Raw genomic sequence first — 17,076 nt, 5'->3', positions numbered from 1 at the left:
GTAGAATTGTCAGAGTTAAACACAAGTAGTTGAAGCTTGTGCACAGGTTTCTACAAAATGTGTCTTGTTTAACTTTGCAGGAACATTGACATGTGTATGACTATGTGTATATATATATATATAAATATATATATATCTATAAATATATGCCAGTGTATTTGGCCAATCCCATTAAGTATTTCTGCGGAGGATAATTGAAAAACGAGCATTGTCAGTGCCTGTGTCCTGACTTCAACCATAGAAATGAAACCCCTCCTGTCTCCCTTCCAACCGCCCGCCCACTCATTCCCCGGTTGTGGTGCTCTTTCGGTGCAGCTTCAGTCTTTGAAATAGATCACACGGATTTGTATAGCAACATATAAATAATGCTTTTTAAACAGTTCAGTAACTTTAATTAGTTTTATTGTAATGAATCTGCAGCGAATGAATAACTCTGTAGTTAGCCGGTAGGTTGGATTTTTACAAAGGATTTGTGTTTAGGTTCCTCTAATTGAAATGACCTTCTACTGTGTTGAAAACAAAAAACATTAAAAAAAAAAACTTTTTATTCTTGCTTTAAATTCAATAGAAAATCATGTATCTCCAGGTACACCTTTTGCTACTTACAAATATGGGAAAAACGCATTGTTTACATTAACATAAATGATGATTAAGCAACTCAGAGGAAAAATATCAAGAAAGGTTATGGTATTTTAGCATTTTCATGACTATATTTCAGCATAAAAGGCAGGCTAAACACTTCTGGTATTGCATGTCATGCGATATATTAACCAGCTACAAAAAAAAACAAAAGGAAAAAAAATACAAAAAAAAAGTTCGCACTGTGTCACACTGCCAGAATATTTGTATTGACTTATTTTTAGTGTAGTAAAGGCTTAATAACTTCTGCAAGCTTCGCTGCTACTGGAAAAGGTATTAATGTAGTTTCTTGTTATACATTTAGATGTTTGAATGTTGTTGTGCATCCACAGGTCAGATTTCAGAAACTATGAAATAATCTGTCTATTGCATTTAACTTGACTAAATCTTATTTGATTGAATTTTTTCATTTGTAAATCCATTAACGTCAAAATTTCAGTGCTTTTGTAAATCACTTAGATGATGATGTCACAGACCTCTACTGCTGTAGATGATCCCCCTTTTTAAAAAAAAAAAAAATTGATTGAAGGTAAATGTATTTCCGTAGGACCCCCTCCCCATATGCTGGATAGCAGTGTACGGTGCAGCTAATTTTACAGGGTCCTCTGGTCTGTTTTGTTTTTTTTCTGTTTTGTTTTTTGTTTTCTGTTTTTGTTTTCTTTTTTTTTTACGCCTGTGAAGCCAACTAAATTAATGATGTCTAGTGTGAAAATCTAAAAGTGGAACCAAAGTGGTGTTCTCGTAGCTGTCCAAATATTTATTCTAAAGAGAAAATTTGCCCTTGAACAGAATTCAGATAATGCTGAGGTATTGGGGGAGTTGAGCCTGTAGCTGTGGACGGGGAAGGTCAGAGACACTGAGACACAGTCCAGTATTGTGAGTGGCAGGAATTCTGTTATTGGATGGATTTTTTGCTTTAATATTTCATTCAGTAGGACGTACAGTATCTCCTCTTAGCGAGTAAACAACAGGACTATGCCAATGGCTTTTGCTTACAACATTAATGAACTTGAGCCCATTTTTTTGCAGTTTTACCAAAGACCTGTACTATTGTTGTTTCTTTTGTACTACATTTCATCATTCATTTTATTTCAGTAAGAAACCTAAATTGATTTTACAAAGTAAATCACCTAGTACCTTAAATAGATAATGTTCATTAACAGTAATTAATGGCATCTTTTTCTAACTAATGTTAGCATATAGTGAGTCGATAACACAAATGATCAAAAATGCATGGGTCAGATCCTCACAAAAAAGTGTGTATTTGTACATTTGATTTCGTGTTCAGTATACATTGACGTTTATGGCAGATTTGTGCAATACTGGCTAGCACATGCTGACCTTAAGCGAGGATTCAGTGTCAGTTTCATTGTCGTCTACAGTGAAGGAATGTCAAAGGTGAATGACATTTGTGCTTCTGAAGTGGCCATATAAACTTCATTACAGTACTGTTCTGTTCTGGAGTTCATTATTTTGTTGATTTTTGCTTAACTAGATAATCTCAATCACTTTGGAAAATTTGATGGTTATGCATTATATGCTGTTATGATAGGCCTGACTGTAAGGTGCTTTTTTTTCTTTTCTTTTCTTTTTTTTTTTACCTGACTTTGTTTTTCTATTTCTGACAGCCGTGGTCCAAATTAGGTTTGAGTTTTGTTTTGTTTTGTTTTTGTAAAATTACAGGGGAGATGAAGATGATTGTTACAAGCATCAGTGGCAGATACAGACATAATTAAAAACGGAGTTGTCGTGATGGTCAATTGTTGTTGACTCTTGATCTCTCTAGTGGTCCACTTAACCCTAATTCCAATTTTCTGAAAAGAAATGACACAAGCAATCAGTCCGTAAGCACAGTATATGTTTCTTGAGACCCTTCTGATTTGTTAAAATCTCTGTCCAGTGGACCAATTACCCTTTGAAGTACATCTGTGCCTTTTTAAATGATTAAAAACATGTCGATTGGTATCAAGAGAATATTTCTGAGACGGCATTTGTCCTCAGTCAGATGATGACGATCAGAGACGTTTAATTAGAATCAAAATTCCAGTGCCTTATGATATTTTTGTGGACCACAATGTGATAACTAAACGATCTTCTGCATTCAGGCCACTTAAATTGACTGAAAATTGTCTTATCTCAGTCTGTATTTGCCATACAATTTATGAAAAATAATAACATGCAGCAATACCTAACCACTGAACACACTATTTTGATCTCAATTAGTTATTTGGCACCAAAAACTGTTGTTTGTGAGGAAAAGCACCAAATAGGAAGAATCTTGTAAATGAACTGTAATAGATGTATCATTATGCTCTGCATTGGAATAGTTTAATCTATTTTGCATTATTGTTAGTTGTTGTGTTGTCTTTTTGTTTTTAATATTATGAAAATGGAGCCTGAAGATTTATGCAATCGTGTACATGTATATGAGTATGATGTATGGAACTGTTCAAAATGAGTAAAATACTAGTACAACAGGTGGTGTCGAAAGTAAATAATCTGAATGTGGAACCAGTTGTTCCATACACTTTAGAAAAATTTCAGTAGAAATGTTATTTTAACATTGAAGCCCTGAAATATTGAATGTATTGTTCTAAATTAGATATTCAATGAATGGGTCACTGGATATTATGGAGCGCAGTTAATTCATGATATGATGTAGCATCTAGTTGTGAACTGCTATTCAATAAAAAAATTATTAGAACTAAAAACAAATGCAAGTTTTCAAGTTTCTATTTGTCAGCATAATGAGGAAATATAAGGAAAGAAATGTATTTTTCTCAGGGTAATACAGTGATTTAATAGAAAATGTGTTATGTCTGAGGAAACTGCATTTCATTGATTTATTTAGTTAATGTCAGTGAGTTTAGACATTATTTATAGATAGATTAAGAAATATGTCCCTTATTTTGTGACAAGCTGTATGGATATGTAGGAAATTCTCTACTGATAATCGTAGAAATAATTCTGTTGGTATATTGATATTTTTTTGTGTTGTGAACACAAAAATTGGTGCAAGTCTTAGTATAATAGCTTTTTTCTTTTCTACATTGAGGATTGTGTACTGCATAATTTCTGTAGTGTATTACTAGTTTGTTAACACTTGTTCAATTGTTACACTACAGTTATGCAATGGTTTACAGAGTTCACAAAATTATTTTTATCATCTTGAGAATTAAAATAATTTTTCATCTGAAATGTGTGAGTACTTATTGTCTTAAACACAACTTACTAAATCAAGTTGCCGCCTTAAAGTCACTTGGACACAGACATTTCTGTAAACTAAAACAACAATTTATTGGACAATTTAAAGCAAACACTATACAAAAATGATCCCAGATTCTGCTTTTTCTTTGGTAAGTTCATATTTGAATGTTATGGCACAATGGTATGACAGCTCTCAGGAGACAAGGCATCAAATAGGTAACATACGAGCTGCTCGGCCTAGAGGAGAGAACAGAACATGATGTGCATGTGACTTGTTATTTGCTGCACGTAGACAATTTCCATGATAATTAACAAACCATTGCTAATTAGTGTGACTCATATTTATCTATTTCAAAATAAAGGCCATGAATTTAAGATATGAATTATATTCATTCACTTTACCTCTTTCTCATTTCCTGGGTAGACAATCACTTCCCACACATACCCAAGGTCAGGCCTGTCCTTGTAAATGCTGGTGTAACAATGGAAAACACAGGTGAAAACAAAAAGTTATCTATATGTAAGGACTACAAATATATTCACAACAGTTTTGAGTTGTCTTTTTCCATACCTTTCAAGGATCAACTTGAAGTTAGTTACAATCTGTTCTCCTTGCAGAGCCATGATGAGATAGGCAGGCAGGTAAGGCTGAGTCAGCTGTTATGGACAAAACAAACCAGGAAAAACAAGATCAGCTGCTGACAGCACTGTGTGTTAGGAAGTACACTCTGAATAAACCTCTATCAAAGTCCCTGCTCACCCTCTTCTTTCCACTTGAAGACTCCCTGAGAGTCTCGGCGATGTGTGTCCTCTGCTTGTTATCCAGCGCGCTCATCCTCCCGGCCACCAGATGGCAGCCTGTCCTCAGCAGCTGCTCCAGCACCTCCAGCTGGGAGTGCGCTTGGCTGAGCAGTGGGGCATCTAAGGGTATCAGCAGACAGGTTGTCTGCCAGGTGGGACTGTGTATCAGGGACCCTGGTACCAAATAAACAAGCAAAACAGCACATTTGTTTACAAAGCTTATCTGCAACTGAGTCACATTTCAACATCCTTTCCAGAAAAGCCTCTGCCAAAGTCCTGATAAATAATTAAATCGTTTAAAGGGACTTGTTTTGCTTTAATAAATGATTGAACCATGTGTTTTCCTGTGATTATGAGTACACCCCTAATGTTACTCAATATAAAACACAGCTTAGTTCTACAGCCTTTAAAGCACTGAGATTAATAAAAGTTATCTATGTCTTATTTTCTGAACTTTAAACCAGACAGGTCGTTCAAACCTCCTGTTGGTGCTGATACATTTGAAGCTGTCAGAGTTTGCCGGGCCACAGGAGTCAGCGTGCAGCTCTGTTCACGCTCCACAGAGGCAAATGAGTCTGAACACATGCTGAGTATCTGAAACAAAGAAGCCAAGAGAATGTCTTTCTTTTAACAGGTAGAGGAACAGACTCAAGGTAGAGCGGTGTTGACTGCAGATCTGTGTCTGACATATACCTGTTCCTGTGTCACTGAGCTGGTCCCAGTGCAGCAAAGGCCATGAGGGAAAAACCTCTTCACATCCTCTGCTGCTCTCTGACATGATCCTGAAACTATGATATAAAAATAATTATGAATATACAGCAGCATAGTGATGCTGATCTGGAATATGTACCAGTTTGCAGTATTCAAGATTCAAGATATCTTTATTGTCCCCGAGGGGCAATCTGTGGTGCAGCCAGCAGCAAAAAAACAACCAAACAATAAAAATACACAACAATGACATAAGACAACAGTTAAAAATTGGTAGTACAATAGAGAATAAATAATAATAAAAACAGAAGGAGGTAGAGTGACCACAGTGCGTGCAATCCACCTTAAAATGTATATGAATCATTCATTATTTAAAAGACCAATGGCCACTGGAACCCAGGACTTCTTAAATCTGCTAGTCCTACAGTACATCGGGGCATACAAAATCTGCATCCGGATTGGAGCAGTTTGAATTTCGATGCCAGGGGATGACATATGTTATTACATAAATGAGCCATACCATAACAGTCTGTCCAGACGGTTGAGTCCTCTTGACCCAGCACGTCCAGCAGCCTCCTCACAGCGTTTTCTCCCTGGAGGCAGAGAGACAGCGAAGAACCGGAGCACAGGTCCTGCACACGGGCCTGCAGGTCCGAGCGCTGCTGCACAGAACCAGCGACACTCAGGGTTACCACGGCTCACAGTTCAAGTTTGAGAACAAAATCTTTAGTTTAGATTTTTTTTTTTTTTGTTACACTTTCTGCAGACAGCAGTGAGTTAGCGTCGCTCCTGCTAAGGGTCACTACTCGCAGGCCGACCAACAGGAGGCCGCTGTGCTGGAGCTGGTGGAATATTTCAGTCAGAGCGTGATTCCAGGCGCTCGGCTTGAACAGGCACACAGTGAGCAGCGTCTGTGGGTCTGAGCATAAAGTCACTTTTACTGCACCATGGGAGTTCATTTCATTTCTTTTATTTCCTTTTGTCCCCTCCCTGGGGTATAAGGGACAAAAGAAAAAAAGGACAACAGATCCAGATCAGAGCAGACAGCAGCCGTTAACATGGAGTTAATATACATATTGACAGCTCATTTAATGCTCAGGAAAAGATGCTTCAGATTTTCGTCAAGAGTTTGAACAAGTTTAACAAAATCTTAACATTTGGAGAGGACATATGCTTTTTGAATTTGTAAACATTTGGATTTACTCTATAAAACCTTCTGATGAGCTCTTTTACAGTACATAATGGTATTCATCAGTATGCATTAGTCGTGCTTGTTGTATTTCAGATGGGGGGTTGTTTTGTCTTTTTTGCACCAACCTGTTGTCGTGCAGTCCTCTTGAGGGAACCCCAGTGTTGGCTTTAGGTCTGTAGGGCTGTGGTCTGTAGACAAGTGAAGAGATACAAAGAGACAATCCATAAGGTTGTACCCAGAGGGAATTATCTGCCCAAGTTTTGCCAATAAAGCTGTCAGAGTGTACTTGGTATCTGATTGCATTATTTTTAACAGTGCTAAACAGACTTACCAGGAACCAGCTCATGGTCAAAGAATAGGAGTGAGGCTTGTCTGGAGGCCACTTCAGGCGTGGGTGACATCAGGACACTCAGGTTACCGGGGTAATCTTCTGGTAGGAGTTTTCGCAGTGAGGTGAAGGCATCTGCTCGTCTGAGAGCGCACACCAGAGCGGGAGAGGACATCAGATCGTCCCGGCTGTCGCAGTACAGCTTCTCTCCCACCTCGTAGGGACTCAGTTCCTGGGCCTGAAGTCGAGTCAGCGCGGGCAGCCACTTCAGGCCGAGTAGCTTGAACTGAGCCTGTTGTGCATCGCCTGGAATATCAATTACAAAGCACATTACAGCCATTTAAACATCGTGCTGAAGACAGTTCTAGCGGGGAAACAAATCATTAAACTGCAATGGCTGCTGTGTGTATCTTATCGTGTGTTTTGTTTGTTTGCTACCACCTCCAGTTTCCAAACCCAGGACAGGCTGTGCCATTATTGAACTTCACCCACCTTCTGGCCCTTCTGTCAGCGCCCTGTGTAGGAGGCTCAGGCCTTGGCTCATGTCCTTCCCACGCAGGGTCAAAATCACCACCTGCTCCGTTTTGGAATTGGACAGACACTTGCGATGGGACAGGATCACACCGGGAGGATTTGGCACCGTCCACATGGACCTCACTAAAAATAAAGCATGCTGTACATAAGAAACAGAAACGGCAACAGTAGAGGAGCATCTGCCAAGGTTTTTAAGGACACTGGACACATGGTGCTCACCGTAGATGTGGAACAGGTTACTGCTGTAGGGCACAGTATGGAAACACAAGCTCGGCTCGACTGTGTCGACACCATTAAGCCTGAAGAGGAGGCGGCGCAGAAGCTTTTGGGCCTTAAATTCTCTCATTAGAGCTGAAACAATATGGCAACATATTTTTAATGGCAAAGAAAACACATATATTTATTTTTAAATTAAAATTTTAAACTTGTATTTTGTTATAGATAGAATCTGATGGATTTTTGAGACCTGCAGGTAGACTAACACTGTGGTGCATCGCATTTTCTTTCTTCAGTATCAACACCAGACATTTAGAGGGAAGCTCCATCCCCTGATCGAGGGTCACAGTGCGTGAGCTGCAGAACACATTCATCTAGGCAAAAATATACACAGACATCAGGATGATTTAGTAAAAAGAGCCGTTGACTTTATTGTACATTCATGCACCAGTTGGAAAATGTAAGCTGATGATATTCCAGCGAGGTCTGCAGCCTCTGACTGAGTGTGTTGAAGTTTTACCTGCTGGCTGTTGAGTCTGAGGCTCACAGCTCCATTTCTCTGAAGCCACAGTCTCTGCATCCCCAACAGACTGAAGCCTCTACGTTCACACACAGCCAACACTTGGCCGTAACAACTTGGAGACACAACAGGCGACACCACGAGGAGTATGTCAGCTAAGCAGGAGGGAAAGAGGCTGGGATTAGGAGCTGCACTCCACAGTACACATCTTATCCTGGCTGAAAACAAAATTTCCCTCAGGGCAGGAAAGATGGAGGTATGAAAATGAAATCCTCCCCCTTTTGACAGTTTGGCCCTGCTTACGCTACCTTTAGTTGTAGTACACAGGAAGGCAGGGGATCGGCTTAAGCTGATCAAGCTGCTGTCAACGCTGTCATCCGGAGGTAGAGTTCTACAAGCAGAAGTGAAGGGAACTGAATGCAGCATCATTAAAATAAAAACAAGACAGTGCCACAGTGATAAAGGGAATGTGCTGTAGTTGGTCCAAAGCCTCTTGGCTCTGAGGGATTTCAGTTGAAATCAGTTGAAAGACTGTAACTTCTTCTTCTTAAAGTTATTTTAGTTAAAGTTCCCCTAAACCAAAAATGAAACATGTCAATGTAGTGTTTGGTTTCTATTACAATACATTTCAGCAGCGAAGTCGCTAATGTACGCCATAACTGAGCATTTTAGATTTGAAAATGCAGTTTCAAAGCCAGAGTCTGAAAACGTTGGATTCAGTTTTTCAGCACAGTCAGGTTTAATACATCAGAATCCCTAGCAACCAATCCCATTGATTTTTTTTTTTGCATCTCATTTGTTGTTCACTGTGATGGTGACGCTTCACATCTACCTATACAGCTAGATGTTCAATATCAGTATCATTGATTGACATGGCCGAGAGGTATTATTATTATTATAGCATTTGCATACTCATGAATATTCATAGAACTGGGATTTTTCAATGAGGGAGAAATAGTAGACGTGTTTTTAGTCTCTTTGAGAGTTTTCTTAAACAACTTTTTTGTGGGAAAGCAATTTTTATTAAAAAAAATAGTCATAGCTGAGCATTTTGACAAATTTTAAAATGCATCTTTAGGGGGACTTTAAATTTACTTAAAAGCATCAGTCTAATGAAAAATTGAAAAACAACAAAAAACCTCACACATTAAGTCAGAAATATTGACTGTTAAATGACTTTTAGCATTTTTAAACCTTTACAACAAACCCATTCTGAGGCTGGTTGTGACTCTGTGCACTTTCTCCCTCAAATCTTCCCGAAAACCACAAGCACAGCTCCCTGTGGACTTGACTGGCCAGTGGAGGGGAGTAGACCAGGGGAGGGTCTTGACCTCTGCTGACAGAAGTTGGATCTGTGTTTTTGGGCAGCAGAGGATCTAAGGAACTGGTTATATCCTTCAACAATGAGTGGGCAGAAGGACCCCGGACAGCCAGGGCGAGGACAGGCTGGCAGCTCTCATCAGCTCTCTGGTTAACTGGTACAGCACCTGTGAGTGAGAGGAAGACTTAGGTCAGTCAAGACTCTGGATCCAGGACAAACAACAGACCAATGTGCCAGAGGGAGAGTCATGAAGTAATTTTATGAACACATGGCTTTGGTTATATATCCTACCGGCGCTGTCACTCAAGAACCTGTGCGGTGGATAAAGGAGTCGCAGACCACACACATCGAGTCCTGCGTCCACGGCTAGCTGGAGGGTGTAGTGTGTGAGGAGGGGGTGTAGGAAGAAGCCACTGCACCCCAGAGCAACTGATACCTACAGGAGAAAATAAACAGGTGAGTTTCTCCATCTTTACTGCTATGATTCTGATTCAGTGGTTCCTGCTCCTGCCAAGAGCGCAGCTGAAGGGTATCGTGCTCACCTCTGGCTGCAGCTCTTGTGTGGTCTCTCTCTTCTTACAAACGCGCTCCTGAGTTTCCACAGTCTGCCAGTAAAAACCTGGAGTCAGACCAAACGTCCTATCGATAACCTGGAATACAAAGCCGAGGGAGCGAGACGCAGTTAAGAGAATGCAAAATCATCTCAAATCATCTCACATCTTTTGAGGTTAATTAAATCAGGGTACCTTTTTGTTGGGGGTTTCAGTCATAAAACAGTTTAAACAGGAAGGAGGCAGGTGAATGTGTGACGCGTAGGCCCGTCGATTCAGTAGGATCTGGAGCTCAGGAAGCCAGGGAGCAATCTGAGTGAGAGAGGTCTCGGAGAGGAACCTACAGACGTGGCTATAGAAAGGCGCATGGACGTCTGTGTCTCTTTTCTATAAAACACAGAAATAACAACATCAGAGCCAAGATCATGAGACACTGTAAAGCCCACAGAGTGTAATCTTTGATATTTACCGTACCCTCGGTTTGTAACAGTGACGAGCCACGGCTAAAACATTCAAAACCAGTCCGTTCTCTGTCCACAGCTGCTGGAGTCCTGCGACCCAGAACGGGACATCGACGCCGGCCTCAGCCTCTTCTTCATCATCAGGTGTGTCTGAGCCAACCTAATGACACATATACAAATGATCCGACATGTTGAAGCACAAACAATAACTCTGACTCGCACTATGAGAGAAGCCACTGTTCACTAACCAAGGACAGAAACCAGGCCACTAAAGTGTTGTAGATGTGCGCTTTCGTAGCAGCTGAATTCCTTTTCCCAGGAACTCTTTCTTCAACCATCCCAGGACCGGAGAGTTTGACAGTCAGCAGAACGCAGCCCTTAGTTTTAATATCTCCTGGTAGCGTACTGACTGGTTCTAGGTGGGATGCTTCCTGAAAAAGAAATCATAACACATGTCAGCAAATTTTTTAAATACGGTAATTGTTTTTGTTTTTTGCTGTTTTTAACTGTGTGGCACGTACAAAATCATAAAGAACATCAGTCTTTTCAGCAGCCGGCTGCTTCTGATAGGCAGATCTGGTTGGACGATGTTTTTCCAGTTTCTTGAGAATCTGCTGGTGTTGTTCACGTAACAGTGTCTGCTTCATCTGTCGTCTCTGTTGGTGACTGACAAATGCATCGTCATGGTTAAAAAAATATTTCTTTACTGTCCATGATGTGTTTAATGAATAATAAAGAAGATTTCCATACCTCTGCTGCTTTGCTTCTTTAATTGAACTTTGCTGAACAGTTGGTGGGCTTTCCATTTTAGGTCCTGTAGACTCAGATTGTACAGGCGAAGATTGTTTATCTACCCACACATGTTGTGAGTCATGGCTGCATGCAGACTCTACAGGCGGTGACGGCCTGTCTTTAAGTTCCCCCGTTTTATTTCCTACTGCCGACTCTGGTGGATCTATATAACTACTGGGATATTTATTCCCGTTGCGATTCATCTCTCTTATTTTCTGCAGCAACCCACTCTTGCCAGTAACTTCCCTGTAAGCAGAAATATGACAAATAAGAAGTTTAAATGAAACTTAATGTGCAGGACTGAAGCACTGAAAGAGTTCTTTGATGCAGGACATATTGTATTTACCTCTCCCCCATGCGCGACCCAGTGTGCACTTTAAAGTCAGGTTTCTTTGCAGGTGGTGCTTCCCGGTCAGTGTGGTATTTGGCTGGTGACTTGGACACTGATGAAAGATTTGGGGATGTTCTTGGTGGTTTTATTGAAGGATCAGGGCAACGCAGGTCAATATAAACAGTGGGACATTCCTGGTAGCCAGGGAGCTCTGCCATCCTCTCCAGAGTTTTGCTCCACACATTATTCTGTCTGAATAACACATATTATTATTACTACTATTTTGAGATTCTAAATGTAGTGACAAACATTTAGCAATAATATGACTTACCTGCATTTTGTGTTTGCACCAGGTTCTGACACAGACTCAGATGACTGGCTCTTGCAGTAAGAAATTAGCCTCTCCATTATATTGTCCTCAGACCTGTGCTTGTCACAATCTGTGAACAAATATGTGTTGAAACTATAATAAAACAAAATATTCATGATGTAAATTATAAGAATATATATCCCCTTAGTGCTCATCATAGCTAAAAAGATTGTGTGTTGTACCTGTATCCTTTTTTGCAGGTTCAACTGACACATGTTGAGGGAGAGACACCCCATCACCTTGCAGATTTTGGAGGACACTGTCTAGATCCCACTGGTCAATCATCTGAATGCAGGCGTGACACAAAAAGAGCTTTGTTATTTGTCAGATAAAACCATCTGGCACCAAGAGAAGAATTATATGTGCATCACATTATATGTGCATCAACCCATAACCACCACCAGTTTTACTTTCTCAGACTCACCCCAAATGAGAGAACAGGGAAACCTGCATCAGATTTCTTTCTGTCCACATCAGGTTTTACAGCTGTTTCCTGCTCAGCTCTGTTCAACTCTACAGTGATGCTCCGATGATAATCTAACTGTAATTTTGAAACAGGGAATGTGCATCCTTAGTGTATCATGGCAAGTGTGTTTCAATCTAACCAGGACAGCAGCTGCAGATTGATGTTACCCACCTCAGCACCAGAATCAGCATCAACATCAGCATCAGAGCCTCCTCTACAACACTGAACTACACTGGTGCTCTCTGCAACTTGATCATCATTTAACTTCAATCCCAGGCTGCAACAGGTCTCCTCTGCAGGATTCAACAGCCTCTGATTGAGGAAAGACACACAAACAGCAGTGATCATAAATCATGTCTCTTTGGGGATACAGTCATGAGCTACTATCATTTACATACAAAATATATAACTATGTAACGTTTTATAACTAAAAAACTAACCTCCAGTTCAGCATCTTCCAGTGAAGAACTGTCAGAGTCTTCAAGGACCGTCAGAGAAAGACCAGCTGGTCTTTCATAAACGGAAATCTCTTCACTGTCTGACTGTAATGTAAAGAGGAAGCATCACTGTGTGTGTGTGTGTGTTTGAGGTCTTTTGTAAATAAAGTTATGTAGAAAAGTTCGTGTCAGTGAGATTAGCAGACGTTAGTCAGGAAATAAAACAAAACACATACTGCTGAAGAGTCGAAGTCGATCGTCGGCAAATGTGGCGTCACTTTCTCAAGAATTGAGCTCCAACACGACGATGAAGTTAAGTCCATTTCAGGAAATTAAAGGAATATCTGTCTCGTAACGTTGGCGTTTGCAGTCCGCACGCAGCACTACTTGATGCGTCTGCCTAGTTACCACTGGCAACAGAAAACTTCTGTCCGCAGCACGAGGGCAATGTTGCGTTCAGGTGCTGCCAGAAATATCAAGTGTTTTGCACCTGGACCTGGACGCAAGCTGCAGAACCTCTGCCTGGCTTGTTATGATAAAGGAAAAGAGACATTTCCGAGGTAACGTTAGGTTAAGCACTGTGGGCTAAACTGTAACGACATTGGTAAATCCTGTGTAAGAACACTTTAGCTTTCTGACCCTTTTAAACACGACTTGAATCCAAATAGCGAACTGTGAGAGCTAGCAAGTTGGCTAACTTATTGTGCTAACGTTTTTTTTGTTGTTGTTTTTTTTGCAGGTGCTGTGTCAACTATTAACTAACTTGACTGAAAGGAAATCTACAAGTACCTGTAAGTATATTCATGGTATTTTATTCGTTACATTTCCTTCTGTGAGTCTTGTCAAGTGACCAGAGGCACACAGTGCTAACCTCTGGTATTACTAATTGAGTTTATGTTGACAGGTGTGCTCTCTTTGTGTAACGCAATACCTTCATTAAGGATGGATTTGTGCAGAGCTGCTATTCGTTTAAGTTAGTTACCTTATTAACAATTTTACAGTGGGTAAACATATTTTAAACTCATTTGGTGCATGAAACATTTTTATTATATTGATGGCACAGAGGTTTTTATACACTTATTGCACTTTCAAGGCAATTCCCCAATAGTGCATCGTTTTAAAGTGACAAACATGGAGCTTTACAACACTGTATGATACACACATTATGCAACATACTTGAGGACATAATAGTGTCTGAGCTGTGTATATTTCCCTCTGCCAGTAACTACCAAGCCCAGTCACATAAATAATTTAATAAAGTGAGTACTAGCTCAATGGCTTGAATTAAAGATTTTGTTACATGACATTTCTCTTTGTTGCTCTCAGTTTTTTAGGACGTATTCACAGGGCCACTCATTCTAGTCGACAGCGTTTCCATTTCAAATGAAAGTTTCTGTTGCTATTGCTTTTCACCTCAACTGACTTGTCTTCTCAATTTTGCTGTTTCACAATACTCACACAATAACTGCTATCACACTGAATTGTTGTGTGGATTTGATATGCTCAGTGTTTAAGGCCATTAAAGGAGGTTCAGGTGGTACACATTTTAAAGTATTTTAAAGACAGGTCAACATTCATCACATTTGGACTCATCAGATTTTTTTTTGAGAGCTATCATATCAAACAACTTCACCACAGTGCTAAAACAACAAGGCTCCTTAAAGTCTATCTAAGTCTCTAATATCCTAAACAGAATAGTTTGAAAGTTTGCTGAAAATTTGTTCCATGAAATTGTCCCTTTGCAGAAAAGTGAGAATTTACAAGCAGTTATCACATTCTCCAACAGTTGAACAGTACATGTAGGTAATTATTAGTGAAATATCGATTTGTTGGTCTATTCATTGAAGATTTTTTTTTTTTGCGAACTTGAAATCTTAGATAAATCACATTTTTATACAGGCTGATTCTGTTGATGTGAGATAAGAACCTGAATGATACATCAGCAATACATTTTCAGTCTTGAAATGAGAAATGTTTACAGGTAACTTTTTTGTAATATTCTGTGCTGTGTACAAACAAATCCTAGTAACATGACTGTATATGGCTCAGCAGCCTTGGAAGACTTCATTGTCAATATCACGTAGGTCCTGACTAGCTAGACGCTGTGGGCTTATACATGTTATGTTGTTGTATAGGGTAATGGTTGTGTCAGGCTCTTCACCCTCTGCATGGGTCTCCACTCGCCGAGGTATCACCAATGGATTCCTCAAGCTGTAGTTTCTGAGTGGAAGGGAGCTGCAGTCACATTTCCATCGGTTCCCAGACAACAAAAGTTTTTCCATGTTTTCTGGGAAGTCAGGAACCAGGTTGGTCAAAGCATTAGCTCTCAGGTCCAAAAACCGCAGCTTTGGAAGCACCTGCTTTGTGCCGTTCTGCAAAAACTGTCGGCATTCGTTGTTGGACAGAAGCAAGTACTCCAAATTCTTGAGGCCAGTGAATGTGTGCGTTGTCAGAACCTCCAGCTTGTTGGAACTCAGGTCTAGTCCGGATAAGCCAACCAGATCTACAAAGCTCTGGCGTTCTACAACAGAGATGTTGTTGTGTTGTAAGAAAAGCCTCCGTAGACCAGCGAGTCCAGTGAAAGCTTGAGTTGTGATCCTTGTTAGGCAGCCTCTGTCCAAATGAAGGCTGTGCAGCTTTGGGAGACCTTTGAATACTTGATCTGGCAGACTTTGGAAGCAGCTTCCAGACAGGTTGATGACAGCCACATGAGACAGGCCTGTGAAACTACCCATTTGTGCCTCTTGCACTTGGTTGTGATCTAACTCTAAGACCTCCAGATGACAAAGCCCTTCAAAGATCCTCTCCCCCAAGGCTCGGATCCTGTTGTAACTGAGACGTAGTTCTTCTAAGTACTGCAGATCACGGAAAGTCCTGGGTCTAATTCCAGTAATGGAGTTGTTGGACAAACGCAGAACATGAAGACTGTGCAGGCCCAGGAAAGTGTCGTCATGCAGAGAAGTCAATCTGTTGTTTGTGAGATCCAACCATCTTAGTGACTTCATGCCTGCAAAGGCTCGGGGTACCACTGTCACAATCTGATTCTGGGCCAGGTACAATTTTTGCAGCTTAGTGAGTTTAAGAAACACATTAGCTTTGATGACCTTCAGGTAATTTCCAGTTAGATCCAACTCTTTAAGCTCAACAAGATTTTGGAAAAGCTGTGGCTGCAAGTAAGCAAGTCTGTTCCCTGCAAGAACAAGCTCTCGTAGACCCTGCAGGTCATGGAAAGCTGTCTCAGGTAAGACTGCGATTGAGTTCCATCCAAGATTGAGAAGCCACATATGTGAGAGTCCTGCAAACAGTCTTTCCTCAATTCGAGTGAGTTGGTTGTTGTGCAGACTGAGTGAAGCAAGGTTAGGCGTATTCTGAAAGATTGTACCTGGCAATGAACGGAGACTGTTTCGCTCGAGGTGAATGTGTGCCAGTGACCTCAGTCCCTTGAAAGCTTGAGGGTCAAGTGTCACCAGCTGGCCACTCTGCAGATTCAAAAAGTCCAAGTTGGTAAGATCCTTAAAAGAAACTGCTGGGAGTGTGGTGAACAAGTTGCCATCCAGCCAGAGAGAGTGAGTCGGTGTTGGTATGTCAGGGGGGACTTGCGTGAAGTTACGAGAACTGCAATACATGTTGAGCTCCAAGCTGTAGTCATCGTGCAGGCAGGTGCAGCCTTTAGAACATGGAATAGGCTCTTCGGTCACTTTATCTCCAGCTGTGTCGGGATCTGGCAACACCAGTGATGTCCCCAGTACCCATAGCACCAACAACACAATTGTTTGCATATCAGCTGTGGATATAAAATGATATCAATATAAAAATGTTCACTAGCTTAATTTCTCAATAAAATGCAGTGCCTTTCTAGTTTTGTAAATTTGATGTTAATACTTCAAATCCTATACTATTGCTTACCTTAAATCTTAGTGGTCTTGATTTAGAGTTGACAGGCAGTCGGATACAGAATGACTGAAGCCTTGTGCAATTGTTTGTATGCTGAAATGAAAGCCTGACAAGCCCCCAAACCTTTCTCTGAGTCAGTTGCACTGAAAGAGTACAATTAACCCATTCATTTCCATTCGACTTGTGATGCCTGTTGTCAGTGAGCTTTCATCTTATCAGAATTATCTGTCATATTTTCTGAGACAGTAATTAGCGTGCCATCATTATTCAGTCTATCAATTTTGTTCATGTCAAATATGTAACCCGAT

At 40.6% G+C, this 17,076-nt stretch overlaps 2 protein-coding genes across 4 annotated transcripts; both read right to left on the bottom strand.

The window, feature by feature from the left end:
• Nucleotides 1-1,252: 1,252 nt before the first annotated feature.
• LOC146982700 (dynein axonemal assembly factor 8) lies at nucleotides 1,253-13,303 on the bottom strand. Of its 3 annotated transcripts, none has more exons than XM_085783810.1 (30): nucleotides 13,111-13,303; nucleotides 12,878-12,979; nucleotides 12,609-12,749; nucleotides 12,396-12,512; nucleotides 12,154-12,256; nucleotides 11,933-12,041; nucleotides 11,617-11,853; nucleotides 11,229-11,516; nucleotides 11,000-11,144; nucleotides 10,727-10,909; nucleotides 10,492-10,638; nucleotides 10,213-10,404; nucleotides 10,009-10,116; nucleotides 9,758-9,902; nucleotides 9,353-9,632; nucleotides 8,454-8,536; nucleotides 8,146-8,300; nucleotides 7,876-7,999; nucleotides 7,629-7,760; nucleotides 7,368-7,532; nucleotides 6,879-7,181; nucleotides 6,673-6,735; nucleotides 6,111-6,274; nucleotides 5,876-6,014; nucleotides 5,341-5,435; nucleotides 5,127-5,241; nucleotides 4,607-4,821; nucleotides 4,418-4,503; nucleotides 4,249-4,318; nucleotides 3,906-4,083 (listed from the first exon to the last, which is right to left on the bottom strand). In XM_085783810.1, exons 1-30 carry the CDS (start codon nucleotides 13,195-13,197, stop codon nucleotides 4,015-4,017), a joined length of 4,362 nt encoding a protein of 1,453 aa, XP_085639936.1. In that variant the 5' UTR covers nucleotides 13,198-13,303; the 3' UTR covers nucleotides 3,906-4,014. The 3 variants fall into 3 exon arrangements, with proteins under 3 accessions (XP_085639937.1, XP_085639936.1, XP_085639935.1); XM_085783809.1 differs by having other exon boundaries at nucleotides 5,876-6,017; nucleotides 13,111-13,302; XM_085783811.1 differs by lacking the exon at nucleotides 6,673-6,735 and having other exon boundaries at nucleotides 1,253-4,083; nucleotides 5,876-6,017; nucleotides 13,111-13,302.
• Nucleotides 13,304-13,898: 595 nt separating this feature from the next.
• igfals (insulin-like growth factor binding protein, acid labile subunit) lies at nucleotides 13,899-16,860 on the bottom strand. The gene is made up of 2 exons (XM_085783803.1): nucleotides 16,781-16,860; nucleotides 13,899-16,658 (listed from the first exon to the last, which is right to left on the bottom strand). Exon 2 carries the CDS (start codon nucleotides 16,651-16,653, stop codon nucleotides 14,920-14,922), a length of 1,734 nt encoding a protein of 577 aa, XP_085639929.1. The 5' UTR covers nucleotides 16,654-16,658; nucleotides 16,781-16,860; the 3' UTR covers nucleotides 13,899-14,919.
• Between the last annotated feature and the right edge of the window lie 216 nt (nucleotides 16,861-17,076).

Source organism: Trachurus japonicus, chromosome 8 (assembly GCF_045865225.1).
Source record: "Trachurus japonicus isolate A0001 chromosome 8, Traja_1.0".
Lineage (NCBI taxonomy): Eukaryota > Metazoa > Chordata > Actinopteri > Carangiformes > Carangidae > Trachurus > Trachurus japonicus.
This window is presented reverse-complemented; position numbering and strand designations above follow the sequence as displayed.